A 27288-nucleotide genomic window follows, 5' to 3' on the forward strand; every position below is an offset into this window, starting at 1 on the left:
TCAAAATATGTATGTTTTATTTGCACCCTATACCTAATCACAATTAAGTAACAAATATACTCTGACTTAAACTATCACAACTAGCAATATAATACTCAAATAAGCAAATAAACTTTATAATATTATAATTTACAAAATGTCTAATGGTACAACCAACTTTTTACGTAGACACTAGACAGGTTTCGATCTTACTAAGATAATAATGCTTACAAGGGCTCGACACGCTAATGACCAATAGACGACACCCTTCCGTCACATTTATTGACAATGACTTAAGATTGAAAGTGTCATCTACTGGGACACTGTCAAGCATCGGTACCTTAAATCAAATTATTTTGACAAGACAAACTAACAAAATAATGTTATTGTTTGTAACAAAATACATCCGAATCGGCTCCATGATAGTTTGCATATTTTCGGATACATTTATCGGATACAGTTTCAGTTAAGGCTACTTACACCAACGAAAATGGAGGGTTACCCACCATTTTCGTTGGTGCAAGTGACCCTTAGGCATTTTAACAAGCAAACATTAACCATGCTAAATATAAATATCTCTACCATACCTAAGTTATTTACAGCTCAACATGTTCTTGCATCTATTTCCTATTTGTCACACTGAAAGCAAATATACCTAAGATGAAACGCGAAATTAAACACAAACTTTAAAAATAATGTGTAAATATGCCTATGGCCTTCTGTTTACTTACAAACATGTTATAAAAAACAAGACAAACTAGGTGCCCTTTGGACATGAGCAAAGTACAGTCAACCAATTGGAACCCTAGGCCACTCTACAACCATGTCAAAATGACAAGCAGTAAGAGATTTCTTACAATCTGATTTATAACGTCACTATGACATAGTTCTACAGTGACCTAGGGTTCCAATTGGTTGACTGTACATACCCTAAGATTCGACATAAGTAAACTAACTATAGACGGTCAACCAAAACTTAGCACTAAAAACGCGGCAGAAAAATGTAGGGCTCGCCGGCCAATTGTCTTCATAAAACGCATGCCTTCATTTAGGTTCAGGCGTCAAGGTTTACCTTGACGTTGGTGGAATCATTGGCCTGCCATAACACTTAAAAATTGATTGAAAATCGGGGCGAACGTTTAATTCCCATAGAAAATTGAATTTTTTGGTTACCCGTCTATACTTTTAAAAAATATTAACGACTTTAATTTTGTCCAGAATTAGATACCTAAAGCGTATTTGAACATCATTATGTCGTTTAGACCTCTATACTTAAAATAAAAATGATGCGGTACTTAATCACACATCCGCAATCTTTAATCTTTCCTCTCTCCCCTTTCAGGCCAAAAAAGAGAGGTCTGAATCATTTTTTCGCTAGGCGGCGATCTAAGGTGCCTTTCTGACATTAAACTTCAAAATCCACCAATCATCTAAAATCGACATTTATTTGCCTCTCGTCTGGCAAAAAAACGATTCATAACCCTCATTCAAACGTACACCTATGTATATCATGACGATATCCGAAAGATCAATCAATCATCGTGCGTGTCTTTCAGATGTAAAATGAAAGCAGTGTAAGTTGGAATGGGCCTGTTTTCTCTATCTAATTCTGGATACCATGTTAGGTTGTACTTTGCATTTAATCATAGTCACCACCCGGTGACTCTAGGCTCTAGACAGAGAAACATGGAGAAATATGGGAGAGGCCTAATGCCAAAGGCAACCAGACAAAACGTCTGCGGAGAAAGGCTAGTAGTAAGCAGTAAGTAAGTATTGGTGATGGACTCAATCTAAAGCTAACGTCCTGAAGGACCCGGGCAGGTCCTTGACTTTCTCGGCGCTCTCCTTGCAGTTAGACGGCCTTGACGCTTCGTCCACAGCCCACCGCTTGTCGTTGGTCAGGAACCAATCTCTGAAATATCAAGGACAATGTGTCAATTAACTCTAAAGAAAGTTAAACCGTGTAAGGAGGCCTCTAAGCCTATCCTGCGGTGGGCCCAATTCAGCCATCAAGCATTCGGGTCTCATTGATAGCTTGCGCCATAAGTGAGGGACTACAGGCTGAATAATCTTAGAGTAGGTATCAGCAGCGGCTGGTCCATACAAGCCGATTCCCAAAGGCTTGGCTAAAATTGATTACTAGTAAAGTATCTAATGTTAAGGTAGATTTATTTTTGCTCAATGTTGCCTAGCAGAAATTTTCACCAGCCGCCACTGGTAGGTATTTATAAAGGACTGAAACCTAGTGCTAGGAGTGAGTGCTAGGTTCTGAGCTAACTATACATATAGAGGACCTTTAGACCGGGGATCTTGCTCTGAGGAGGCTCAGTTGTAACTCCATTTAGATGGATCAACTGTCATAACTTAAGAGTAGAGTGCAATATCAAGGGGCCTTAAGGATGACTCACGTCACGTCAGATCTACCCTTATCCGGTCGGGTGTCTGACGCCTTTTAATTCATCCTTTAATTTTCTTGATTCCATGTAATTTATGATAGTGATTAATTTTTCATCCTGTGCTATCACGGTCGCCTGATAAGCATCACAGTATGGTCCTAGTACACTAGTACAGTAAACGGCGATAAAGAATGCGCATCGGTGTTTGGAAGGGACAATTAACGTCACGTAAGCAAGAAAGAGACAAGGTTCTACGAAGACGGTGTCTAATCACTATCGCCGGGTACTGTATTTAATTCTTAATCTGGCAATGTCCGTGTCAATAAGTTTGGGTTTTTACTTAGGTCTGTGAGATTTTGTGTGAAGAAACAATGATAGGTATTTAACTATTTACCTCTTGGCCTCAATCTTCTTGATCCAGTGTCTCTTGATCTGCTCGATGGTGCCCGCGTTCCCGCCGAACTCTTGTGGCAGCAGCTCCTGCGGCACATCCTTGTAAAGAGTATCTGATTTTGGCTCGTGGAACTTTATCTGGAAGAAATACAACGTATCTATAAGTGAGTATGGTTATTATGCATGTCATGCATACTTTGATTCCGACACATCACTTTATAGAATTGTTTGGGTTACTGTCCGTCTGTCGCAGTAAATTTGCTTTGAAACTTCTAGCTTTAAAAAATAATCCATCATCATCATCATATGTGCGTCATCAGGGCATATAGCTAACTATTTAAGTTGGTTGATCAGACATTGATAAAAAAGAGTAACCAACTTTTAACATAGATATTTGCAGAATTGCAGTATTGTTTGAAATACGGTACCCTATACCTAACAATGCAACGTTGAAAACACCGCCATAACATTTTGTTTCTGGACTAAGCAACTGCGGTAGTTGGCGTAGGTAAAGGAAATCTGATATTTTGTTTCTTCACCTTATCGTGCTATAAACTTACCAATTTAGCGACCTCCGCCTTCAGGAAGGGCTTGCAAATGGCGTGGATCTTGTTGATGTAGGAAGGAGCGTTGATCACGTGAACCTGCTTTAGTCTGATCGGCATTGCTTCCTGAAAATTGACGGATATTATGTCAAATCTCTTGAAGACATTTTATACCAATATCGGAATATATGCATTCAAATCTTGCTTTCAGCAGTAGGTACATAGGTAGTGAATTTTCTAAATTAGTTCTGATATTTTTAACTGACACTGAAATCTTAAATTTAATAAATGTCTTTTGGGTTGTATTCTGTCTATTATGTATATCAGACATAAGAGGGATCCTTAATTTTATAACTAACTTTTCATAATAGTGCTGGCATTAGGTACTCTAACTTGCTAGGTCCCAGGGATTCTATTACTTATTTTTCTAACAACTGAACAGCAAAAACCAGATGTACAACTTACTTGTGTGTACATCATATATTTCCGTAGCACAGACAAATTCACTTTCCCGATGAACTTCAACGAAACGTTGGCGGCGTCGAATATAGGTATCTCTCCCGCCGGGATGTCATCGTCTTCTGTCAGCCTGGTGTCCGCGAGCATGAAGAAGGTCTTCACGGCATCCACGAAGGTGAACAGGTCTAAGTCAGGGTTGTTGAGGCGGTAGATGAAAATACGGTGGTTCTCTTTTGTTTTGTTGGGAAGAGGCAGTAAGTCTCTGTGGAGATAGAATTAAAAGTTTTGTTAGAGCTACAGAATGAAAAGATTTTGCCGCTGAAAAACTAAATTGAGTGTAAATACAGATTAAATACAAACTGGTATCAAAGACATATGTAACCCCGTATAGACGGATAAAGTCTAAGAAAAAAACATACCTCAAAGCCCTAGAGAAAAAGGTACGGTGGCCTAAATGGCATTACACCTGGGAAACGCTCGGCTAGATGGCGCTAATATTAATATTTGACATTTTAACACATATCATCAGGCTAACAATAGGGGCCAAATTGTTAAAACTGAGGTTCAAAAGTTTTAAGCTTGTTTCGAGGATGGCAGTCTATGCACTGTGATTATCGTGGTGATTACACACTTTACTTTGACAGTAACTCTATAATACTCGATCCTCTTTGCTGGTATCAAAGAAAATATCGGAACCAAAATGTAGAATCTTCGACGAAGATATAAAGCTACCTAAGGACGAGGTTGCAACTTTTTTGTGGAAGGTTTTATTGTCAAATCAAATAACAACTGTGAAATCATCAAACGGCCAGTGTTTACCCAACATCGACATTGGCCTTGATGAAACCGTATTTAAATAAGTACGTAAACAATATTGGTCATGTTATTGTAACACCGGAAGGCCTTTCCTGCCGATTTACCTGAATACTTATTTATCCGACACTGTGGTTATAAATTACACAGCCAGTTTTGTGCATGTGAATATGAATTTATTCATGCGCAACTAAAATAACGACGATAACAACGAAAATATCACTACAGGAGGAACAGGAAAAAGGACAACCTTTTTAAGTTCCCCTTCTTATTCCTCTGACCTAAAGCACAGTATAATAAAGAGTACTGTCGTACAGTTTGTCCACTCCCGCTCCCCGCTGAAAGTGCCTCCACCCCCTCTCGCACTTCACAGTTACCGCCTGTCGAAAACGCAAACAGTCGACCTGTCATATTTCACTCATACAAGCATAGTACGCGTTCACCTACACGAGCTTAGACTGTGTGCTAGAAACGCGCCTCTTTCATATATTTGATCGCCAGTGTCCGAGGTGTGCCTAAAGGGATAGCTAAGTAACTATAAATAGAACTTACGTGATCTCAAAGACGCGTCTAATCTCTGGTGCCCAGGGGTCCCTCTTACAGAACAGCTCAGGGGCATTGGACCGGATGGTGAAGAACAAGTCAATGGTCCGCTTCGCGCGCTCGATGCTGTAGCGGCAGCTGTGTAGGAACCGACGGAGCAGAATCTCATCTGGAAGAGAGACAATAGAATTTATACTCATCTTCCTTGCGTTATCTCGGCATTTGCCAAGGCTCATGGGAGCCTGGGGTTCGCTCTGTCAACTAATTCCAATATTTAGCGTAGGCACTAGTTTTATGAAAGCGACTGCCATCTGACCTTCCAACCCGAAGGGTAACTAGGCCTTATTGGAATTAGTCCGGTTTCCTCACGATGTTTTCCTTCACCGAAAGGCGACTGGCAAATATCAAATGACATTTCGCACATTCACAAGTTCCGAAAAACTCTTGGCACGAACCGGGGTTCGAACCCTCGACATCCATCGAAAGTCACACGCTCTTACCGCTAGGCCACCAGCGCTTACAATAGGATTTATATTAAAGATTTCAATACATTTTGAAGTGGAAAAACTACTGTCTTGGATGAGATGTTAACTTACTGCCACTGAGTCTAGCTCAGTTATCCAACACTCTTGGTAAAGGCGTTGGTAGATCACTTAGGTAGCGCGAGGCAAGTCTGTTGCCAAGGTGACTTGCCATATAGTTTCATACTGACTATTAGATAAAGTCTTAGTACCTAAGATAGTAGTGCACTACTAAGCTAGCGAACCAGTGGCCGTGAGTTCAAGTCTCTCAAGTCAGTATCTTGCCACAAGCCTAATAGCACCGTGTCCAGGAGTGTGGATGTTTAAAGCTATGAAAATAGAATAGGTAACCATTTGTTTACAATGTACCTACTTAAGAAGGCTAAAGGTGAATGACAAATATATGTTTTATTTGTTTTGTCTTAACATATTTACTGCATAAATTAACGGTTTAAGGTGTAGGTATCTGTATACTTTTAGTGTTTTGTTTGTACGTTACTACCTACGCATACATAATTGAATGTTGTGTTTTGCCTAAGACGATAATACCGAATATACCGATCCTAGAAACCACAATAATTCGCAAATTGTATGTGATCATAAAAAAATATCATTAACAGTAAATCTATAAACTGTTAACACATTAACATCAAAACTATTATTATTCTTTCCTACCTTAATTGACGAAGCAATAAACACTTATATTTGATGGAAACTTCGCAATTGAAAAATACTTAAATAACTGTCCATAAGACCTTATCTGGTTGACATAAAGTTAGATTTATAGTTAGTTAGAGTTAAAGTTGGTTGACTTGACATTTCAATGATATCTCATCATTGTTGATTGTGTCATACAATTAACACATCGAAAGAAATTAAATGCCCCTATGACGTGGGTCATAATCATAAACATTGTCTGGGGACGATTAATAAATATAGTTATTTGTTATACAAGGGGGCAAAGTTGTATTTTAACGCAGAGTGTGGAATTGAAAAACGAGCAAGTGAAAGGATTCTATAGTTGAACCACGAGCGAAGCGAGTGGTTCGAGAATAGAATCCTGAACTTGTGAGTTTTTTAACACACGAGAAGTAAAATACATTTGCACCCGAGTGTAACACAAAACTTTTCCCCTCACTATAGCGAGGAAACTGCAAAGCAAAAAATGCGTTTATCACTGCTTCCAGTAGTTCTACAGGTGGTAAATCATCTTTATTATTAGATTCACCTACTTTGATCAATTTTAAAGCAGTTAATTTGACTTTATTCAAGGTCAAATTACTTTACCCACTAGTGGATAAAATGCGTTTTTACCCGCTGGTATTAAAGGACAAAACACGTATTTTCGAGCTAGTGAGGGGAAAAATTCTTTAAAGCTGTTCAGTATTGTCTGACAATTAACATCGATATTTTTTGTCAGATTTTAAAGGGTAAATGTACATTTAGGAACTACCTAAAATATAGGTATCAGATTGTAGGTTGTCGATAAGGTTGATTTAAGTTTTAGGAAATAGCGTTTTGTTAGATACAAGCCAACGACGTTAATACGGAACTGACAAAGCCCTGAAATGGGTCTTTCAGGCTTAAAACTAGATGGCGCTGTTTCGCAGCCTGGAAGTGGTCAAAATCATATTTTCCCCGAATATTTTTGCGTGTTTTTATTTTTTATAAGAACTATTGGCACATTTCTTTATTCTAATATCATGATAATTATCATGTCAATACACATTTTTTTTTAATTGTAGGCATCAGCAGTGTAGTTATGACAGTATTTAACAGGTGGCGCTAAAAAATTGAGGTACGATTCGTAGTATGAAGATTGTAAATCCTTGATACAAAACAAAAGGCATTGGATTAAAATTTGTTTCTTTTTGGTCAGACTGTACAAGTTGACCATACATAGAGCGTTACGTAATATTGTAAATAATGAGTTAAAAACATATACCGGATGGGCTTTTTCAACCTCCGTTTTTTGCCGGGCAATAACAATAAAGCTTTTTCGTTTACCGCCACGTATTCACATCACGGTATTCACGGTAAAAAATTCATAACCTTTCAATTTCTCAAGATACCTATTTACCGCAGGAAATCGAAAGATAAAATAAATGCGAAATAGATTCTGAAATTTTCTCAACTTGATATTTTGTATCATCCACGATGTCACGCAGATTTATTAAATCTAGCCTTTAACAATTTGATATTACGAGTGAAAGTCCAGCCCCTTTACATCAAGCGCGACTTCAAGTATAGACTCGCGCGCGACAAGGCAAGTTGTGCTAAAGGGTCAGGTCTTCGTAAATGATACGATCTATAATTATAGATAGGCGTCTTTTCGAGTAGGGTCACTTATCCTGGTCCTGAGCCAATCTCATCCAATGGCGATGATGTGATCCTGTTATCCCTTATTAGGGACATAGGGCTCAGAAGAATATTCCACTTTTCCCATCCAATATCCCATAAAGGACCGATATATTTAAGCCGCCATCTTTGATTTTTGCCTCTGAAATCCTCCCCAATTCTTCGTACACCCGATACTGATAATGTGAAAACGCACTTACTTAGAGACAATTTCAAGTAGGTATCTATCTACAAACAGATTCAGTTACTCGTTAGAGTCGGTAGCAAAGTAGCAATGCTGCATAGGAGGTAGGTACCTATGTTTAATTTTAATTCCGTAAGGTGCATACTGCATACGAGTATGTGGTGCCTATACATTTATTTAATAAGATATTCTTACCAACTTCATGAGGTAGATGGGGCTGTTTCACAAGCCAGTCTTTAAACGCGAGGAGGTCCCTTTCATGGTCAAACTCTTGGTCCGGCATCCTGAAATTATAAACAGAATAATTGAGATACAACGAAGGCTGTAAAGGGTTCGAAATGTGTTTGAAAGGGGATCGAAAAGCTGATGATGTATTAAAATTCATTCACGCGAATCCATAATCCGTTTCCATACCTAGTTATATTTCGCAATATTGAGAGTCACCCAATTTTTAGGGTTCCGTAGTCAACTAGGAACCCTTATAGTTTCGCCATGTCTGTCTGTCCGTCCGTCCGCGAATAATCTCAGTAACCGTTAGCACTAGAAAGCTGAAATTTGGTACCAATATGTATATCAATCACGCCAACAAAGTGCAAAAATAAAAATGGAAAAAAATGTTTTATTAGGGTAGGTACTCCCCCTACATGTAAAGTGGGGGCTGATATTTTTTTTCATTCCAACCCCAACGTGTGATATATTGTTGGATAGGTATTTAAAAATGAATACGGGTTTACTAAGATCGTTTTTTCATAATATTAATATTTTAGGAAATAATCGCTCCTAAAGGAAAAAAAGTGCGTCCCCCCCCCCCTATAACTTTTGAACCATATGTTTAAAAAATAAAAAAAATCACAAAAGTAGAACTTTATAAAGACTTTCTAGGAAAATTGTTTTGAACTTGATAGGTTCAGTAGTTTTTGATAAAAATACGGAAAACTACGGAACACTACACTGAGCGTGGCCCGACACGCTCTTGGCCGGTTTTTAGGGTTCCGTAGTCAACTAGGAACCCTTATAGTTTCGCCATGTCTGTCTGTCCGTCCGTCCGTTCGTCCGTCCGTCCGCGGATAATCTCAGTAACCGTTAGCACTAGAAAGCTGAAATTTGGTACCAATATGTATATCAATCACGCCAACAAAGTGCAAAAATAAAAAATGGAAAAAAATGTTTTATTAGGGTACCCCCCCCTACATGTAAAGTGGGGGCTGATATTTTTTTTCATTCCAACCCCAACGTGTGATATATTGTTGGATAGGTATTTAAAAATGAATAAGGGTTTACTAAGATCGTTTTTTGATAATATTAATATTTTCGGAAATAATCGCTCCTAAAGTTAAAAAAAGTGCGTCCCCCCCATCTAACTTTTGAACCATATGTTTAAAAAATATGAAAAAAATCACAAAAGTAGAACTTTATAAAGACTTTCTAGGAAAATTGTTTTGAACTTGATAGGTTTAGTAGTTTTTGAGAAAAATACAGAAAACTACGGAACCCTACACTGAGCGTGGCCCGACACGCTCTTGGCCGGTTTTTTTATGTTGCCAAAGAAAAAAATCTAATCCTCTAATATGATTATGATAGGTACCTACTCTTTTTCTCTTTGATTAGTGTTTGTTTATGAAACATTGGCATCTTGGCTACGATCCAGACTTCTTAGTACCTTATTGAAGTTATTGGCCGTATAACATTGGAGCCCTAATTGTTACTCTATGCAGACGGAAGGTTGCAAGGCTACGTCGATGTTTCAAATATTGGCTCTAAGTACACGACAACACAAACAAATATTACAGTTGAGGAAACTTAAACGTTGACTAAACCAATATTTTATCCGGTCTAAATCAAAGTAAACAAACTTAGGAGTGTTAGAGCACTTGCACGTCACGAATTATGATTCTGAATACATTCGTGTTACAGTATACATAGGTACATACCTATTGGCTTCGTGCGAAGTGCATGGAGGGGATAAGCAAAGCGATTGCAGTGCTTGCGGTGGTCAAAATCGACACTGATTGTGGTTGTCATCTATCAAAACTCATACAATATAATACAATGTGGTGTAATGTTTGATATGGGGAATCAATGTTGTTTCGTTGTTAATTGTAAAAATAATGGCATAAATAGTCGTTGCACGTTCTATGCGTTTCTTAGAGCACATTGGAAATTGGATCAAAAAACTAAACGGATAGCTACGGTGAAAAGAAAACGTAAGTGACATGTCAAAACAAAACATTATAATAAATTATGTTTAAGCTTTCTTTACCTAATATTGTTCAATACACTGTTAGTATTTTTTCCCCTCACTAGCTCGGAAACACGTGTTTTGTCCTTTAATAACAGCGGGTAAAAACGCATTTTATCCACTAGTGGGTAAAGTAATTTGACCTTGAATAAAGTCAAATTAACTGCTTTAAAATTGATAAAAGCAGGTGAATCTAGTAATAATGATGATTTACCACCTGTGGAACTACTGGAAGCAGTGATAAACGCATTTTTTGCGTTGTAGTTTCCTCGCTATAGTGAGGGGAAAAGTTTTGTGTTACACTCGGGTGCAAATGTATTTTACTTCTCGTGTGTTAAAAAACTCGCAAGTTCAGGAATCTATTCTCGAACCACTCGCTTCGCTCGTGTTTCAACTATAGAATCCTTTCACTTGCTCGTTTTTCAATTCCACACTCGGCGTTAAAATACAACTTTGCCCCCTTGTATAACAAATAACTATTCCTACCGTAAAAGATTATGCTTAAAGATTCAGGCCTAGCCTGGGAATAGGCCCGTGTCGGATATTTCTGCGGCCGCGGACATGACTAGGTACGTACTTACGTTTAGATTTATTTTATATGGCATTAACGGGACGGAGGTTTAGCGAATACCATATCACTAGCTCGAAAAACTTGTTGCCAGCACCAATTTATTGACTCTTTCTGTAGTCTGGGGTTGGAAGTTTATACCGTGAGTAATGCTTTGGAAACTGATTTTTGGTATTATAATCCTTGTCTTTATAATATATCTACCTAAATTACACTTGAAATAGTAGCTCTTGTTATTCGATTTATTTAAAATTAACGAAAAATCGTTAAAATATAGTGTTTGTTTACATGTCATTTTTTGACATTTTCCACTTCAAATTCACATGGTAGTGAGCGTAATTGTCGTGCACGTAGCCAATACCTACATCCACACTAATATTATAAATGGGAAAGTGTGTGTTACTGTTTATTTGTCCGTCTTTCACGGCAAAACGGAGCGACGAATTGACGTGACTTTTTAAGTGGAGATAGTTGAAGGGATAGAAAGTGACAAAGGCTACTTTTTGTCTCTTTCTAACTCCCCACTTCCCTAAACTGGGGGGTGGAAGTTTGTATGGAGCATTCCGTAATTTTCGAATTTAACGCGAGCGAAGCCGCGGGCAAAAGCTAGTAGTAAATAATAGTTATTTGTTATACAAGGGGGCAAAGTTGTATTTTAACGCCGAGTGTGGAATTGAAAAACGAGCAAGTGAAAGGATTCTATAGTTGAACCACGAGCGAAGCGAGTGGTTCGAGAATAGAATCCTGAACTTGCGAGTTTTTTAACACACGAGAAGTAAAATACATTTGCACCCGAGTGTAACACAAAACTTTTCCCCTCACTATAACGAGGAAACTACGACGCAAAAAATGCGTTTATCACTGCTTCCAGTAGTTTCACGGGTGGTAAATCTTCTTTATTACTAGATTCACCTACTTTTATAAATTTTAAAGCAGTTAATTTGACTTTATTCAAGGTCAAATTACTTTACCCACTAGTGGATAAAATGCGTTTTTACCCGCTGCTATTAAAGGACAAAACACGTGTTTCCGAGCTAGTGAGGGGAAAAGTAAAATATTACAGACATGTTTTAAAATAAATGTTTGTATATTTATAGATTGTGTGTGTATTCATTTTAAGACATGCTTTATATTTTACCTTATTTACCTAACCTACAAAGAACATCTACTAAGACAATAGACGCCAGACATAACATAACTAATTAATAACCTGAGAACAAGAAACTGACTTTAATTAGACTACAGTTTTTGTCGTCAATAACATCCCATTGCAAGTTATCAGATGACAAAGTGCATTTAGGTATAATTTGCGATCAATATCAGAATTATTAAGTATACCTACGCTAAATAATATTAATAGCTTGTACCTATATAACAACAAATATATTTAATTGACAAAGGTAAACATAACATTTTTATGACCGTAAATATATAAATTAAAGAATAATAAAATACGCAATAAACAAATGGTAGGTATGTTCAATTAGATAAGTACCTGTAATAATAGGAATCACGATAAAACCATATTAAGTTTACGTGTGTATTTGCAGTGTGTTCAAATAACCGAACTTTGTGGCTCTATTTTAATTTATATAATTTTAAAAACAACAGGCCCTGTAGCAGAATGGTATTTCTACGACGCGAAATGAAAACGAAATGCCGCGAAAGGTAGTCTGGCTCTGTCGCGCCAATATGCAGGAGCGATAGAGATAGATATCTACGAGCGTTTCGTGAGCGTTTGTGCCATTCGGCTACGCACGCAGTTCATGAGGCACAGAATTTAAAAAGAATATGGCGTCTGCTTCGTTCCACTATCGTGTAGCACACGTTGAAATTCCTCGTTAAAAAGCGAAACAAGTGAAGCAATCTTCGGCTTAAGATACCTACATAAGTAAACCATAAAAATATATGGTATTAAATATAAAAAACCCAAAATACCTCATCAGTTTAAGTCAGTGGTAGTAATTTAACATCGCAAGTATCGCAACTCGAGTTCAAGGAGGGTGCGTCATCAGACATGAGACCTTGTACCTGACCCGAATGTAAATGCACTCTATATAGTCTATATAACAATGCTACAAGTACCTATGCTAACAATTAAATAACTAACTACGTATGTAAATACATATAAGTACATAAACTTACGCCTGTATTCCCGAAAAAGTTAGGCAGAGCACATGAAATTACTCTTTCAGTGCTATTTTCTTATCAAATGTAATCATTAATCAAGTAATTTATTTGCTTATGAACCTACCTATGTAATTTTTGGTTCAACATACTTACCCCCTTATTGATAAAAAGTTCATTAAAGTTATCAAGCCGATAAAGTTCGTTTGTCCCTTTCCGACGTCTTAGTGTGATAGAAAGGGACAAACGAACTTTCTCGGCTTTAGTGAACATTTATGAATAAGAGGGTTAGTAAGTAACCGTTTGGGGGCGTCATTCACTTACTCTATTTATAAGGGAAGGGAAAATACAAATGTAATTTTCCGTGACATGTACACAGTCAACCAATTAGAACCCTAGGCCACTCTACAACTATGTCAAAATAACAAGCTTAAGAGATTTCTTACAATCTGATTTATAACGTCACTATTACAGTTAGTTCTATTCTACAGTAGCCTACTAGGGTTCCAATTGGTTGACTATCAGCAGTATCAGCAGCGGCTGGTCCATACAAGCCGATTCCCACCGGCTTGCCTAAAATGGATTACTAGTAAAGTAGGTACCTAACGTTAATGTAGGTTTCTTTTTGCTCAGTGTTGCCTAGCAGAAATTTTCAACAGCCGCCACTGTTGACTATACGCTATCGAGAAACGTAAGTACCTAATGTAATGTAATGCATGATCTCAATTAGACCTAACTCAATTAGAATCTAAATAATAATAGATTAAGAGTTTTGTTTGTAAAATTCTATAAAAAATGACTGAAATAAACAGTTTAATTTTTTTTTTTAAGTATTTTAAAACTTCGCTACTCATGGTAGACGCTCTTTTCAAAAGTGGCTTTCATGTCTCATCTTTAAATCTTTATGATGATTTCGCGTGAAGTGTGGTAACCTAGCATGAGATTGCTCTGTAATTGCTTTATAGTCAATAAGAAGAGGTCGTAGCTTGCCGCGTCTTGATTTAAAGATTCAGAGAGTATAGTTAAACGTGTATCAAGAATATCAAGATCTAGATTAGAAAGTTCAAGTTATCAAAACTAAAAAAAAAAAAATGCGAAATAGACACCCTAAATTGAAAAAAATATATATATTTACATAAATTAAATGATGCAGATGCTTTTGGGCTAACTAATCTAAAACAGTAAAAACAGTCCACCAACCAATTTATGGTTTAATGAATTAGTTTGAAATAGAAGTACCTAATTACACACCATTTTATATTCCATAATAGGTACTGTATTGTATGTGTTATGGACCAAGTGATAAATTGGGCATTATACATAATGCCCGGGCATTATACATAATGCCCGGGCATTATGAATAATGCCCATTGTGAGTGGATACTATAGAAAGTAAGTTTCAATCGTCAATGCAATGGTTAATAAATAAAAATATGATAGTCGGCTACATCGGGTTTTACTTGCACTTGAGAGCCATGAACCGAGAGCGAGCACGGAAATTTCCATAGAGTAGAAAGTAATGGGTCAAAAAGATTTAGTAAAAACCTCACTTCTGTGGACAATATTATAAAAGTTAACGACTCTGGTACATTCGTATCCCGTTTTTCCTATTTGAGTGTCAAGAGCTAAACAAATGTTTCCCGTCATTAGAATGTCGTCGCACTAGATTTTCTTAACTTTTGTAATGTCCACAGGAGAGATATAACCAATTACCCATATCTACATTAAAATCTGTTTGACCCTAATACGTTTTTGAAGTCGTAATACGTGTATTTATTTTATTTTATTTATTTTATTATTCAAATAAGTTACACAGCATAACAGTAAAACCAAGGCACTGTGAAACTAAAAATAAAAACAATAGGTATAGCACATAAATAGTAAAAAAAAAAACAGATTAAAAACAGACGAGAAAAAAAAACATGTATATGTGGTGCACTGTGGTGATATATTCAATTTGAGTAATATGGCTCTTGATGTACTTGATTACTTGATGTACTTACTTGAGGTAAGTACTTGATGATTTCGTCGTTCTGCCTCTAATGGCAACAACGGATGTCGTAAGGTAAATAGACAAAAAACAATGATTCAAAAAGATTATGGCAAAGTAGAGAAGGCCTGTTTTCAAAATAAACATATTAGGTACAAAATTCTTCTTCATCATCATCTTTTAGTACTTATTATTATTAAATAGTTATATTTTGTTATAATGTTACCTATTAGTACCTATTATTTATTACCTATATTATTTTTACGTAGTTATAATTTAGTTTTTGTATAGTTATTTTTTAAGTATTTTTAACCGTCGCCTCATATCTCTCAAGAAGGACGGTTATCAAGTCGTCTGTATGTTTTTATTTTTTTGTTTTTTTTTTATTTTTTATGTTTGTTCCTCGATATCTCCGTCGTTACTGGACCGATTTTGAAATTTTTTTTTAATTGAATGTACCTATATGCATGTCGCAGTAAGATAGATAAAGCCGTTATATAGTTATAACCCTAGGAATATAATTATACGTCGTAACATAGTTAAACGAAAGCGATTAATTGCTATCTTACTAGGAATATAACTATAATACTAAACTAGTTTAGTCATACAGTTATATGACTGGATTCAGTTTAGTGAAATGATTGTAGGCAGGAGTGCAGCGGTGCGGCGGAGGTATAGTTATAACCCTAGGGATATAAGGGAGCGATTCAGAACCATCTTACTAGGAATATAATTATAATACGGTATTTAAAATTGCAAACGGGACTTTATCGCGTATTAGGTACTATGTATTAAGTCCCGTTTGCAATTTTAAATATGTGTAAAAGTCGTGAAAGTTTAAATCAGTGTTTTATAATACGTATAGCGGGACGATTTGGAATAACAACACCGTCACTGACGTTAGAACAAAGTTTATTTTGTATCGATCCGAACATAGTACACAAGGTTTGGTTACTAAACAAACGAATCCAAGCTATATTAGTTAAAACGTAACAGTTAGGGCATGCTCCCGGTATTTCCCGGTTCTTGATTTCCCGGGAAATCCCGGTAATTTAATCGCGGTAAGCAAATTTAAACCCAACATTTAAAATGACAAGGTTGTAATTAGGTACGAGTTCAATTTGTTATGACTTATGATAAACATTAAGATTAAACTGACAAACAACGTCAAACTCGTAACGGAAAAAGTATCTTCCAAGTAACCAGCCAGTATTAATACCCCTAAATACTGAAAAAGGTAAGCAACCTCTAGCAATGCGATATACACAATGTCGCATTACGAATACAATAGAATGGGCACGTAAAAAATAACTAATAATACAAATTAAACAAAAAAAATTATCCCCTTCAAGATATAGCTCAATCGATTCTACTCTCGATTCTGAACAAACTGATTTCAGGTTTTTAGTGTTAAGTGAAACACGGTGTATAACTATATTACTTAACTAGAGACGTATTATAATTATATCCCTAGACTAAGTTTAATCCAGTGATATAATTATATAACTAAACTAGTAACGTATTATAATTATATTCCTAGTAAGATGGTAAGGAATCGCTTTCGTTTAGCTATGTTACGGCATATAATTATATCCCTAGGGTTATAACTATACCTCCGCCGCACCGCCGCACTCCTGCCTACAATCATTTCACTAAACTGGATCCAGTCATATAACTATATGACTAAACTAGTTTAGTATTATAGTTACATTCCTAGTAAGATAGCAATTAATCGCTTTCGTTTAACTATGTTACGACGTATAATTATATTCCTAGGGTTATAACTATATAACGGCTTTATCTATCTTACTGCGACATGCATACAGATTGGTCCCATTTTTCTCAGAACCGAGTTCTGATGATGGGATCCTGGAGAAATCGAGGGAACTCCTCGAATCTGAAAGGCATATGTACATATGGTGATTTTTGTGTTTTTAAAGGAACAACATGCATTTAGGTACGGAACAGTGACATTTGATGCAGTGGAACTGCTGATGATGGCCAGAACGGAACTCTTCAAATCTGAACGGCACGCTTATAGTGACTTTGGTATTTTTATAAGAACAGCATGCACTTTCGTCCAGAACAGTGACATTTGGTGCAGTGGAATTGCTGATGATGGTCAGAACCGAACTCCTCAAATCTGAACGGCACGCTTATAGTGACTTTGGTATTTTTATAAGAACAGCATGCACTTTCGTCCAGAACAGTGACATTTGGTGCAGTGAAACTGCTGATGATGGCCAGAACCAAACTCCTCAAATCTGAACGGCACGCTTATAGTGACTTTGCCATTTTTTATAAGAACAGCATGCGCTTACGTCTAGAACAGTGACATTTGGTACAGTGGAACTGCTGATGATGGTCAGAACCGAACTCCTCAAATCTGAACGGCACGCTTATAGTGACTTTGGTATTTTTATAAGAACAGCATGCACTTACGTTCAGAACAGTGATATTTGGTGCAGTGGAACTGCTGATGATAGTCAGAACCGAACTCCTCAAATCTGAACGGCACACTCATAGTGACTTTGGTATTTTTGTAAGAAAATCATGCATTTAAATTCAGAACAGTGACATTTATTTAGTTATGTTTGTTAAGCATATTGAGTTTTCAAGTCAAAGTTTGTCAAGCTTCGATTTCTTATAATATAATCGGATTCATGAGGAATTGAGGAAACTCCTCAAACCTTAACGTTATACGTATATTCATTTGTGTTTCCATCTAATAATTAAAGCATTTAAAGCAATTTAAAAAAATACTTATACATTTCTACATAATCCAACATTCGCAAGTAGCTTTCACCAGAACCCGAAAGGCGACGGTTTTTTTTCTTAAAAATTATGTTATTAAGTTTCACATTGCTGTCTTAAATAAAAATGAATATGTCATGAGAACAAAACACAGAATTAATGTCCCGTAGGTCCAGGTTCCCAGCGATCAAAAACCAATTCTTTAACTCGTATTTTTCATATTTATTTTTTTATCTTACCTTAGAAAGGTTAAATAAAATAATTACACGTGAATGGGACTCTAATAATTTCAATATTGATATTAAAATGTTAGCAACGCGGATATGACACGTGTATTAAGATAAGATTTTAGCGAAACCAGTATTGCCAATTAAACTTTTGTTTCCGCCATTTATCGTAAAACCCATGAAAACTGGCTTCTATTCAAGGCCACGATCCACTCAACTATCCGGTCAGGTTCAACAAGTTTGGGCCATAAGCACGAGTGATGATACTGATGATATAATTGATTGAATTATTTATTTTGTAAATTAGGTCCCTGCCCTAACTGGTCCTATTACAATCTAACAAAAAAAATTAGCTAAACAGTAGTCGACGAAAAACAAAGAAAATATCTAGTGTTTCTAAAATGAGTACCTACCAGAGAGCGACTGACTAAATCTGCGTCGTTATCAATCGGTCCTTCTATCTAAGCGCACGGCAGTGCGCAGGCCAAGTATCATATACTTACCTACGTATAATACGCGGATAATTGAAATATGAAGCTTTCCAGAAGGGTAGGTAAGTACATAATGTATTTAGGTATGCATATAACATGTGCAGTGTAAGTGTGAAGCATAAGGGCCCTTAAAAATATATAGTTCCAATTCCAACACAGCTATAATTAAAAAAAAAATTAGTACCCATTGTTTTTGCCAACTGTACACATATAACACGTGTAAAGCGTCTCGGGTAAAGTTTTTTACGAATGATTTGATACCAAAATATTTACCGTTTTCCTTAAGTATAGGTACCTATTTGGGCTATTCATGGGCCATTTGACGTCAATGCACTTGCGAAAAAACGAAACATCTTTAAGATGAATATATTGAACAAAAAAATTAGGTATACAAAATTTACAATTTTTTTATGGTGCATATCTAAATTATGCTCTTACTATTACCACGCGTAATTGCAAAGTAAGTTGGCAACAAAGTAAAATTTTGTTCTATTAAAACACTATGTTGTTAAGTGAAATTTTCGAGGGTTTAGTGGTGAAACCCGATAAGTTGATCAAACTGGTTTTTGAAATTCGAACTATGTGCAAATTCCACAATGTTCTTATATCAAAGAAAAAATATCTCGATTTATCGGGTTTCACCACTAAACCCTCATTTTATGAACAGGGTATGGGCAATTACCAATTAAATAGAATTTCCGGATCGGTGAGAAGAAGATAATAAACGTTCGTTATAGCGGCAATTGGCTTTAAGCGCAGTATGGTCTACAGGGAAATCTGAAGAATATAAAATTATAGACAGCGAAAAACAAAATCTAAATGTATAACCCTTCCCCATCTAAATAGGTATTATCTCTGGGGCGCATTTTTTTGGGTTTACTATGTTCTCCTCCCGGATATTGAAAGATATTAATTGAGACTCTATTGTCAAATTGTTGAAAAATATGGCTCCTTAAGTCTCCTAGTGAGCCTTTCTGACAAATGTGTAAAATTACTAGTATTACATCTCGGAGCTCACATTAAGTAAAATAATCAGTTACCAAACATTTGCCTAATAGTTGTTATTTCGTACAGCAATGTAACCAAATTACAATGTTAATATTATTACAATGACATACATCACTGCCTCCAGTTGCAACAAAATTGGCGTCATCACTACGAGTAGTAAAGTAAAAATGCTGAACTGAACTAGGAACCAAATCAAATTAAGTATAGTATTAAATATTTTATTAGGTAAATATTATTGGTTAAATGTGTAGTGTGTATATATTACTGTTGGTTCATTGTCACACAGGGTAGCCCGGGCCCTACGTTTTTTTGTACAAAAGATCATTATCATTACTGTCTCCGAGACGAGTATAGGTAAGTATAATTCGACCGAAATGAGATTGCGATTCGAAAGTACTGCTTCTTATAACGACCATTGATATACTCATACACCTCATGTGTAGAGATCTAGAGATAGAGTAGACTTACACAATTAAATAGAGGCAGGTGCAAATTTGTATCCTTAGAATGACCGTAATTAGTCACTTACAAACATTTTGCTCAAGTTAAAACAGAGACAAACAGTTTTGAGTGTCTCGAAAACGAATACCTCGAAAAAGAATCATAGAAATCGTATTATTTAAGGTCAAAGTTTTGTTATAATTATAACGAAGTTCAAAAGTTTTTTTTATGCGAAACAGGTAAATCATTTGACCACAATCTCAATTCTCACCTGATGGAAAGTGCCGATGCAGCCTAGGATGAAGCAGATTTAATACCTACCTGTGTTTGTGCTAGGATGAAGCAGTTTAAATAAATCGGTGTAAAAGTTTAATTTACCCTTCTATGAAATGATAACCTGACCTGACCCTGCGCATTTTGTCCGCTATAGCTGGTACACGGATTCCTAGGGGCTAGGTCTCTAGAATTAATCCTGAAGATCCATATTAATTCTGAATTAGAGCCTGTGTGGTGACGGGTTAAGAATTTCACCACCCCCTTTCTTCCCGTGGGTGTCGTAGAAGGCGACTATGGGATTTGGGTTAAATTGTGGCGTAGGCGAGAGGCTGGCAACCTGTCACTGCAATGCCACAGTTTCGTTTTCTTTCAACCCCTTATTTTGCCAAGAGTGGCACTGAAGCTTTAGTAGTTTCATGTGCTCTGCCTACCCCTTTACGGGATACAGGCGTGATTGTATGTATGTGTATGTAGAATTAATGTATGACTCTGTCGCTAGGTCACAATAATAATCACTATGCACAGTAGGTATGGCACTGTATTTAGCCGCCGGGTGATGTAAATTTTTCCTTCTTCCTAAGTGCGTGACTAAGTGTCCTTTAAATTGAAAAATTATAGGTAAATATCGTATTTTATTTCATGATAAAGTTTTATGTTATGCCAGTCATACATTTTTATGGTGTACACAAGACGATTAAGGATAATTAGATTAATTAGTTATTTAAAAAATAAAGAAATTTATTGGCACTATTTTCCTGTTTCAATCCCCTTATAATACGAGTAGGTAATAAACAAGACAATACAGGGTGGGGCATGTAACTAAAGCAAAATATTAAAATATACACACTAACTAGTAATCACGTCCATATGGTATTAATTAATTAAAATGAAAATTTTTACTGTTATTTTCTGATATTGAGATATGCTTGGTTTTGTAAACATAAGTAGCTATATTTTTTGTACAGTTAGCTGCGAAATTGCATGGAATAATTATGAATGAATTCATTGATAAATTCTTCAAGCACTTTTGCAGTTCAATGTACATAACATACACGGTACAAAAAATATACCTAATCTTTATTTGTGATTCTGTACACACTGTACACAGTTGCTTAGTTACCTGAATAAAGGTGTTGATATGTTTTGTATAATATACAGTGAAACCTGGTTAAGTGGGACCTGGATAAGTGAGAAACCTCTTTAGCTGGGACCTAAGGTGCGGTCCCGACACTTTCGCACCGATTTACCTCTGTTAGTGAGACAAAACAGACCACTATAACTGAGATTAACCTTTTCGATTTATTGTCACATTTCCCTCTATTAGTGAGACAGAGAGTGTATTTTGCCTCTGTTACTGAGACTTTATTTGAAATGTGTATTCACTTATTGTTTGTTAAGAATTTTAAAGGAATTGAGCTCTGTATCTGAGACACAATCAATCTATGACCTCTGTAACTTAGACTTTATTTAAAATCAATTTCCATATTTTTAATAATTCTTAACCCGTCTCTAAGTTACGCGATTGATCATTTGTGTTTAGGTGAGTTAAACAGTTTCTTGGTTATTTTAAGTAATTAAAACTAAAGTATTATTACGTTAAGTAACATAAAAATATAAAAAAAAAACTTTGTGTGATGTAAACGTTCTAAGACACAATGACGTTAGAATTTTATATTTTATTTAAAGACAAGGCTTATTTACCTTTTCTTTATGTTTGCAACTAATAATAACTATGTACATATAAGTAATTAATTGAAATACGGTTGTACTCACGTTATTATATCGCTATTGCTGCGACATGTTTCGGGCCAATTCGGAGGCCCCTCTTCAGGCGTATAGGAGTTCACGCGACGGCTAGACTCCGCAAACTGATAGCGATATAATAACGTGAGTACAACCGTATTTCAATTAATTATTTGAATATGTCTCACGGAAGTTTAACGTGTATACATATAAGTATATGGAAAACACCTTATTTATCACCTCTATAACTGACATATCCCCTATTCTGGCCTCTATTAGTGATACCCTCTATAAATGAGGCCATCATTTTATTACACCTGTCTAACTGAGACCCTGAATAAGTGGAATACCTCTTTAAGTGAGATAAATTTTCTCGTCCCTTGAAGTCTCACTTATCCAGGTTTCACTGTAATAGGTACGTCTTCGCCCAGACCAAACTACGTACGTCACACAAAAAAAACGAAAGTGACTGCGTAAATGAAGTAGGTACTTAACCCAAACTTCTCGTAAACGGATGGGTTTTACCGGCATTCTGCTCGCCAGCTAGTTATTTTCCGAGACTAATGTGGGGTCTGGCACCCAGCTCACATATCGGCTAACGGAGCCGTGACCATACATTTCATTAGCGTTGTATGAACGTGAATAGGTACTTAAGTAGAAACATTAGGGACCTGTAGTTTAACAATGTAGTTTTGTTTTAGCACCGATAGTTTGCAAATTGTGTGTGAAATATGAAAACGGTTTTTCTAAAAGCACGCGAACGGAGTGCATCATATCATACCTAAATGATATTTCATAACATAAGCCATTAAGTTTCGTTAAAGAAGTTTCTAGATTACATTATTGCCTATCAAACCGTGGCACGGAGTAATTAAACGCACCGCACCAAGGTAGGTATATTCAATTTAAATTTAGTTTTAACCTAGGTACAATAAGTACAGTCAGCAGCAGAAGTGCCGTAGCGGGCAAGGTGTTCAAAATGAACTTGACACGATCTTATTTTTAAGACAATAAGAGCGTGTTAGGATCATTGTGAACACCTTGCCCGCTACGGCACTTCTGCTGGTGACTGTACAATATATCCTAGTAGACGATTGATAGTTTGGATTTTTTTAGGTAAAGTATAGGTAGTTTGTTGTACTACGATTAGGTACTGAAAGTAAATTATATATTTTTTGTTCGGAGGTCTTAAATAAATACTTAAGTAAGTTTTAAGAATAGCACCGGTTACTTAGCTGTTTAAAATTGCCTTCAACCTCATAGAAATTAAGTCAATTTAAGTTGTCAGTAAATAATAGATTTGTATGTCGAGGCAGTCAGGTGCGGTATATAATATACATAGTACTTATTAATCAGACCACAAGCTCGGCCAGGTAATTTCCTTCTTGTATACCTGCCTATTAATTCTATACCTACATATATCTCAGATCACGATTTCTGTGAAACAATATAAATAAACATCAATAAAGAACTGGATCTTGTCATTCTCTTCGAAGTGCATCATGACATTCATGACAAAATTCCCGTTTACGTCAGCGTATTTATTTATATCGTGATTTGTTGTTAACCCTTTCATTCACATTGCAGGTATGCATTTTGCATCCTTGTGTTTTTATTGAATTCCGTTAACCTCGGCATATATTTAGGTTTATTATAGGAAACAGAATAGCATAGTTAGTTTTTTTTAAGGTACAGCGGGACAAATCTCGACTGGGGGGCAAACTGAGGACATCGAGTAAAATATTTATAATAAATTCCAGGATGACCAGGATCGAGTGAAAGAAACGAGGGCTTTAGATATAAAATACACACGCCGTAAGTAATCACAATATACTCAAGCATGTGTTACAAATTAATAAATGAAATATTAACTGAAAATTTATAAATCAGTTATCCGACCTGTCGTTCTGTATAGAAGGGCCACCAAGACGAATGATGAGAGAAGACTGCATGTGAATGAAATGAGAATGTTGCGATGGATGTGTGGTGTGACAAGACTGGATAAGATTCGGAATGAGTATATAAGAGGAAGCCTGAGAGTAGCGCCAGTGACAGAGAAGTTGAGAGGAAGTAGAATAGCATGGTATAATATGGGCATGTAATGCGGAGGGATCAAAGCAATGTTATAAAACGAGTGGTAAATATGAAGGTGGATGGATACTACCATAGTGGAAGGCCTAAGAAAAGATGGATGAAATGTGTGAACAATGATATGAGAGTGAAAGGTATTAGTATGGAAATTACGGCTGATAGAGAGGAATGGAGGAAGATGATCTGCTACGCCGACCCTAAATAATGGGAAAAGGGCAAGGGAATGATGATGATGAGGCATGAGATCTAGACGGTCTAGTGGTAAAGATTTTAGCCGCGTAAGCTGAAAATCCGAGTTCTATTCGCGGCTCTACCGGCGAAGGATCCGCATTTTCTTTTGTTTATGATATCTATGTTCGGTTTATAATGAGTATACCTACTGTGACTGTGACTACTTCAATAAACAAATTTAAAAATCATTAAATATTTTGATCTGTTCCCTAGTTGAATAAATAAATATGAATAGTGAGTAGAGTAGAGTCAACGCCCCAGTTAATTGGCACAAGGATCACAGGTCTAATCGCCGATACGCGTATCTGTAGCACGAGCCGGTTGCTTCATTTCTCATTCGCCTTGACACTTGACAACTTTGATACTCTTGCAGCGTATCAATAATTCAATAACGTACCGCCCACTGTACCTTTCGCGCATTTTTCTAGTAATTTCCGAATTTCTGTTAAATTCTGAACAGAAGAAGCAAAATCTGGTCAAATGCGTGTCAGGGCATTTTCAGAATTTGGGTCCCCAAAATTAGCGTAAGTTGTTAAAAAAAATTAACTCGCTGGCAGTTTTGTGACGACAATTAAGCGTACAATCTGTAGGTATAAAAATTTACGCTTTAAAGTTTATATAATTAACACAAAAAGAATATTTTTATTGAAATTCGATGCTTAATTTATCGTCACAAAACTGACAGTGAGTTAATTTTTATTAACAACTTTCGCTAATTAGGGGGTCCCAAATTCAGAAAATGCCCGTTAATCAGGCGTAATGGAGGGTTCCGCGCATTTATACAGTAGAAAATGTCGTACAAACAAAAACCGTTATTTTTGAAAATACTAATTTTCTGCTCATTTAAGCTTCGATCATCAACAGTTTTTGGCGTTTAAGAATACGCAGTTTACAACTGCAACGGATAACTTGCCGCTGCTTTTACCTAATAAAGTCCCATATTACCAGTATGAAACGGTAGCATATAATTCTTATTGTATAATAAAATTATTGCTATTGTCTTGTTGTCGAGTAGTTAAAGTTCGAATCTTCCACGGAGCGGGAAAACAGTCAGTTTTCCTTTAGTTTAAAATTTATATTATTGTTAGAGAAAGGTCAAGAATTACGTTATGCCTGACGTGCACTGAACCGCGGCGAGGACGTTATATTTCTCACTGAGAATTTTTAGAATTTTTTTTTAAGTAGGTAAGGTATGTACCCGTCATGCCGTATCTAGTTTAAAATCGCTTTCAATTTACTGACAATATTTGAACAGCATCGTTTTGGAAATCAACTTCGATTATTATTTACGAAATGAATACCTAATCAAAACCATTTCTTTATTGTTTCATGCTATTATCGTCGCAGACCTCTCGAAGTGTGTCTTAAAAACTCACACTTATTGGGTACCTTTCTGAAAACTTCCCACTTCATCTATCTTTTAAACAGTTCACAGTAAGTCAATTAACAAATAATTGAATGAAACATCGCTGGCTAAGAGTTCGTTGATGTCTTTTATGCTGTTGTTTTGTTTTTAACTTTTGGTTTTTGACCCTCGCAGTGAAGAGTAGATATCTATCGTTGTCTGCCAAAATCTTTGTTTTCACTGAAGTGTTAAAAGTATAATTAATTAATTCATTATTATTGAGAAAGGAGCTCTTAGAAATGTGAAAGCGCAGATATTAGTATACTTTATGGAGCGGAAATTAAAATTCAGACAGCCAATATAGAAATTATTAATTTGCTTATAGAAGGAAAACTTGTGAATAACATAACCTAAATTTATGAACGGTACCTAGTTATATTGTCTCGGTCTCCCCAGCTGTCCATTCTTTTCCTCATTTTAATGGTATTCACATTAAAAACACACGTCAAAATATCAAAAATTTCGAAACAGCTCGTAAAATTCCTTGCAAAACCCAGCCCAACGTCCATGGCCTCTTTCCTTCCAGTTATTTCCCAACATTCGAGATAAAAAATGTTAAATATTCACTTATGACTTGATGGAAAGTAGATTTAGTTGACTGTGTCATTATTAGATAACACCAAAAGATGCATTTCCCTATATTCTATTAAAGTTAAAAAAATAATACTTGAAAAGTAATACCTAATACGTATTTACTTGCAGTTCATACTTCATAAATAGATAAACAATGAGCTACTTTCAGAACACAAGAAATTATAACAAATATTCTATATGATTCTAAGCGACATAGTTGAGAACAGTTATTCAAATTCTAAGTTTATCAGTAAATATACGAGTATATGTAAGTACATACTTTTTTTACTACCAAAAAATGTTTTTAAATAAATTCTGACTAAGAAAACTTTAATACCTACATATGAAATTCTTTTTGCTTTGTCAATGTTGGTATTAATCTAAGTTACGCTCTATAAAATTGACTGATTAGCCTATCTGTTAAGTATAGTTAAACACACCTTTCACAACTAAGTATTTGTTATTGGTATCGCAGCTAGCCGGTTATTTTATGTTTACTTAGGTATATCAGCTATCTAAACTACGCCACTGAAACTTAGAAATTTCGAAACTTTCTGCTTACTTTATAGCTTAGGTAGCTGTATATCTATTATCTGTTTTGGTAACATAAAACTAACGCAAAGTTGATGAATATTTATTATTGACAAGTGTACCTACTTGTGTACCTATTGTTGGTGCCGCAAAATAATTTCTAAATCAATTTTAAACTTTTAAACTTTCTACTATACAAGTATGCGTAATTTAATAGATATATCATAACGCAGAATTTTCAGAAAATATTTATAGTCTACTTAATTTAAACACTATAAAAAAACAATACTCACTTTACAAAGAATCTCGATCGCACACACTGAACTGCTAGTTAAAATTAATGATAGGAATACGCGCGTCTACGCCAGTCCGTCGGGTCGCACTGATCGGCGCGAGCGCAGA

General features: G+C 35.9%; 1 protein-coding gene across 1 annotated transcript; it reads right to left on the minus strand.

Moving 5' to 3' along the window:
• LOC125233867 (alpha-tocopherol transfer protein-like) lies at positions 1 to 27288 on the minus strand. Its single transcript, XM_048140015.1, has 7 exons — positions 27180 to 27288; positions 8387 to 8475; positions 5138 to 5297; positions 3779 to 4034; positions 3329 to 3439; positions 2770 to 2906; positions 1 to 1891 (listed from the first exon to the last, which is right to left on the minus strand). Exons 2-7 carry the CDS (start codon positions 8472 to 8474, stop codon positions 1765 to 1767), a joined length of 879 nt encoding a protein of 292 aa, XP_047995972.1. The 5' UTR covers position 8475; positions 27180 to 27288; the 3' UTR covers positions 1 to 1764.

The sequence above is a fragment of the Leguminivora glycinivorella genome, chromosome 15, assembly GCF_023078275.1.
Source record: "Leguminivora glycinivorella isolate SPB_JAAS2020 chromosome 15, LegGlyc_1.1, whole genome shotgun sequence".
In the NCBI taxonomy this organism is placed as follows: Eukaryota; Metazoa; Arthropoda; class Insecta; order Lepidoptera; family Tortricidae; genus Leguminivora; species Leguminivora glycinivorella.

Coding starts and splice junctions, on each gene's coding strand:
- LOC125233867 (XM_048140015.1), bottom strand. CDS start 8,474: ATGCCGGACCAAGAGTTTGACCATGAAAGGGACCTCCTCGCGTTTAAA. Junction 3,440..3,778: donor AATATATGATGTACACACAA/GTAAGTTGTACA, acceptor GTCAATTTTCAG/GAAGCAATGCCGATCAGACT. Junction 1,892..2,769: donor AAGAAGATTGAGGCCAAGAG/GTAAATAGTTAA, acceptor TTGATATTTCAG/AGATTGGTTCCTGACCAACG.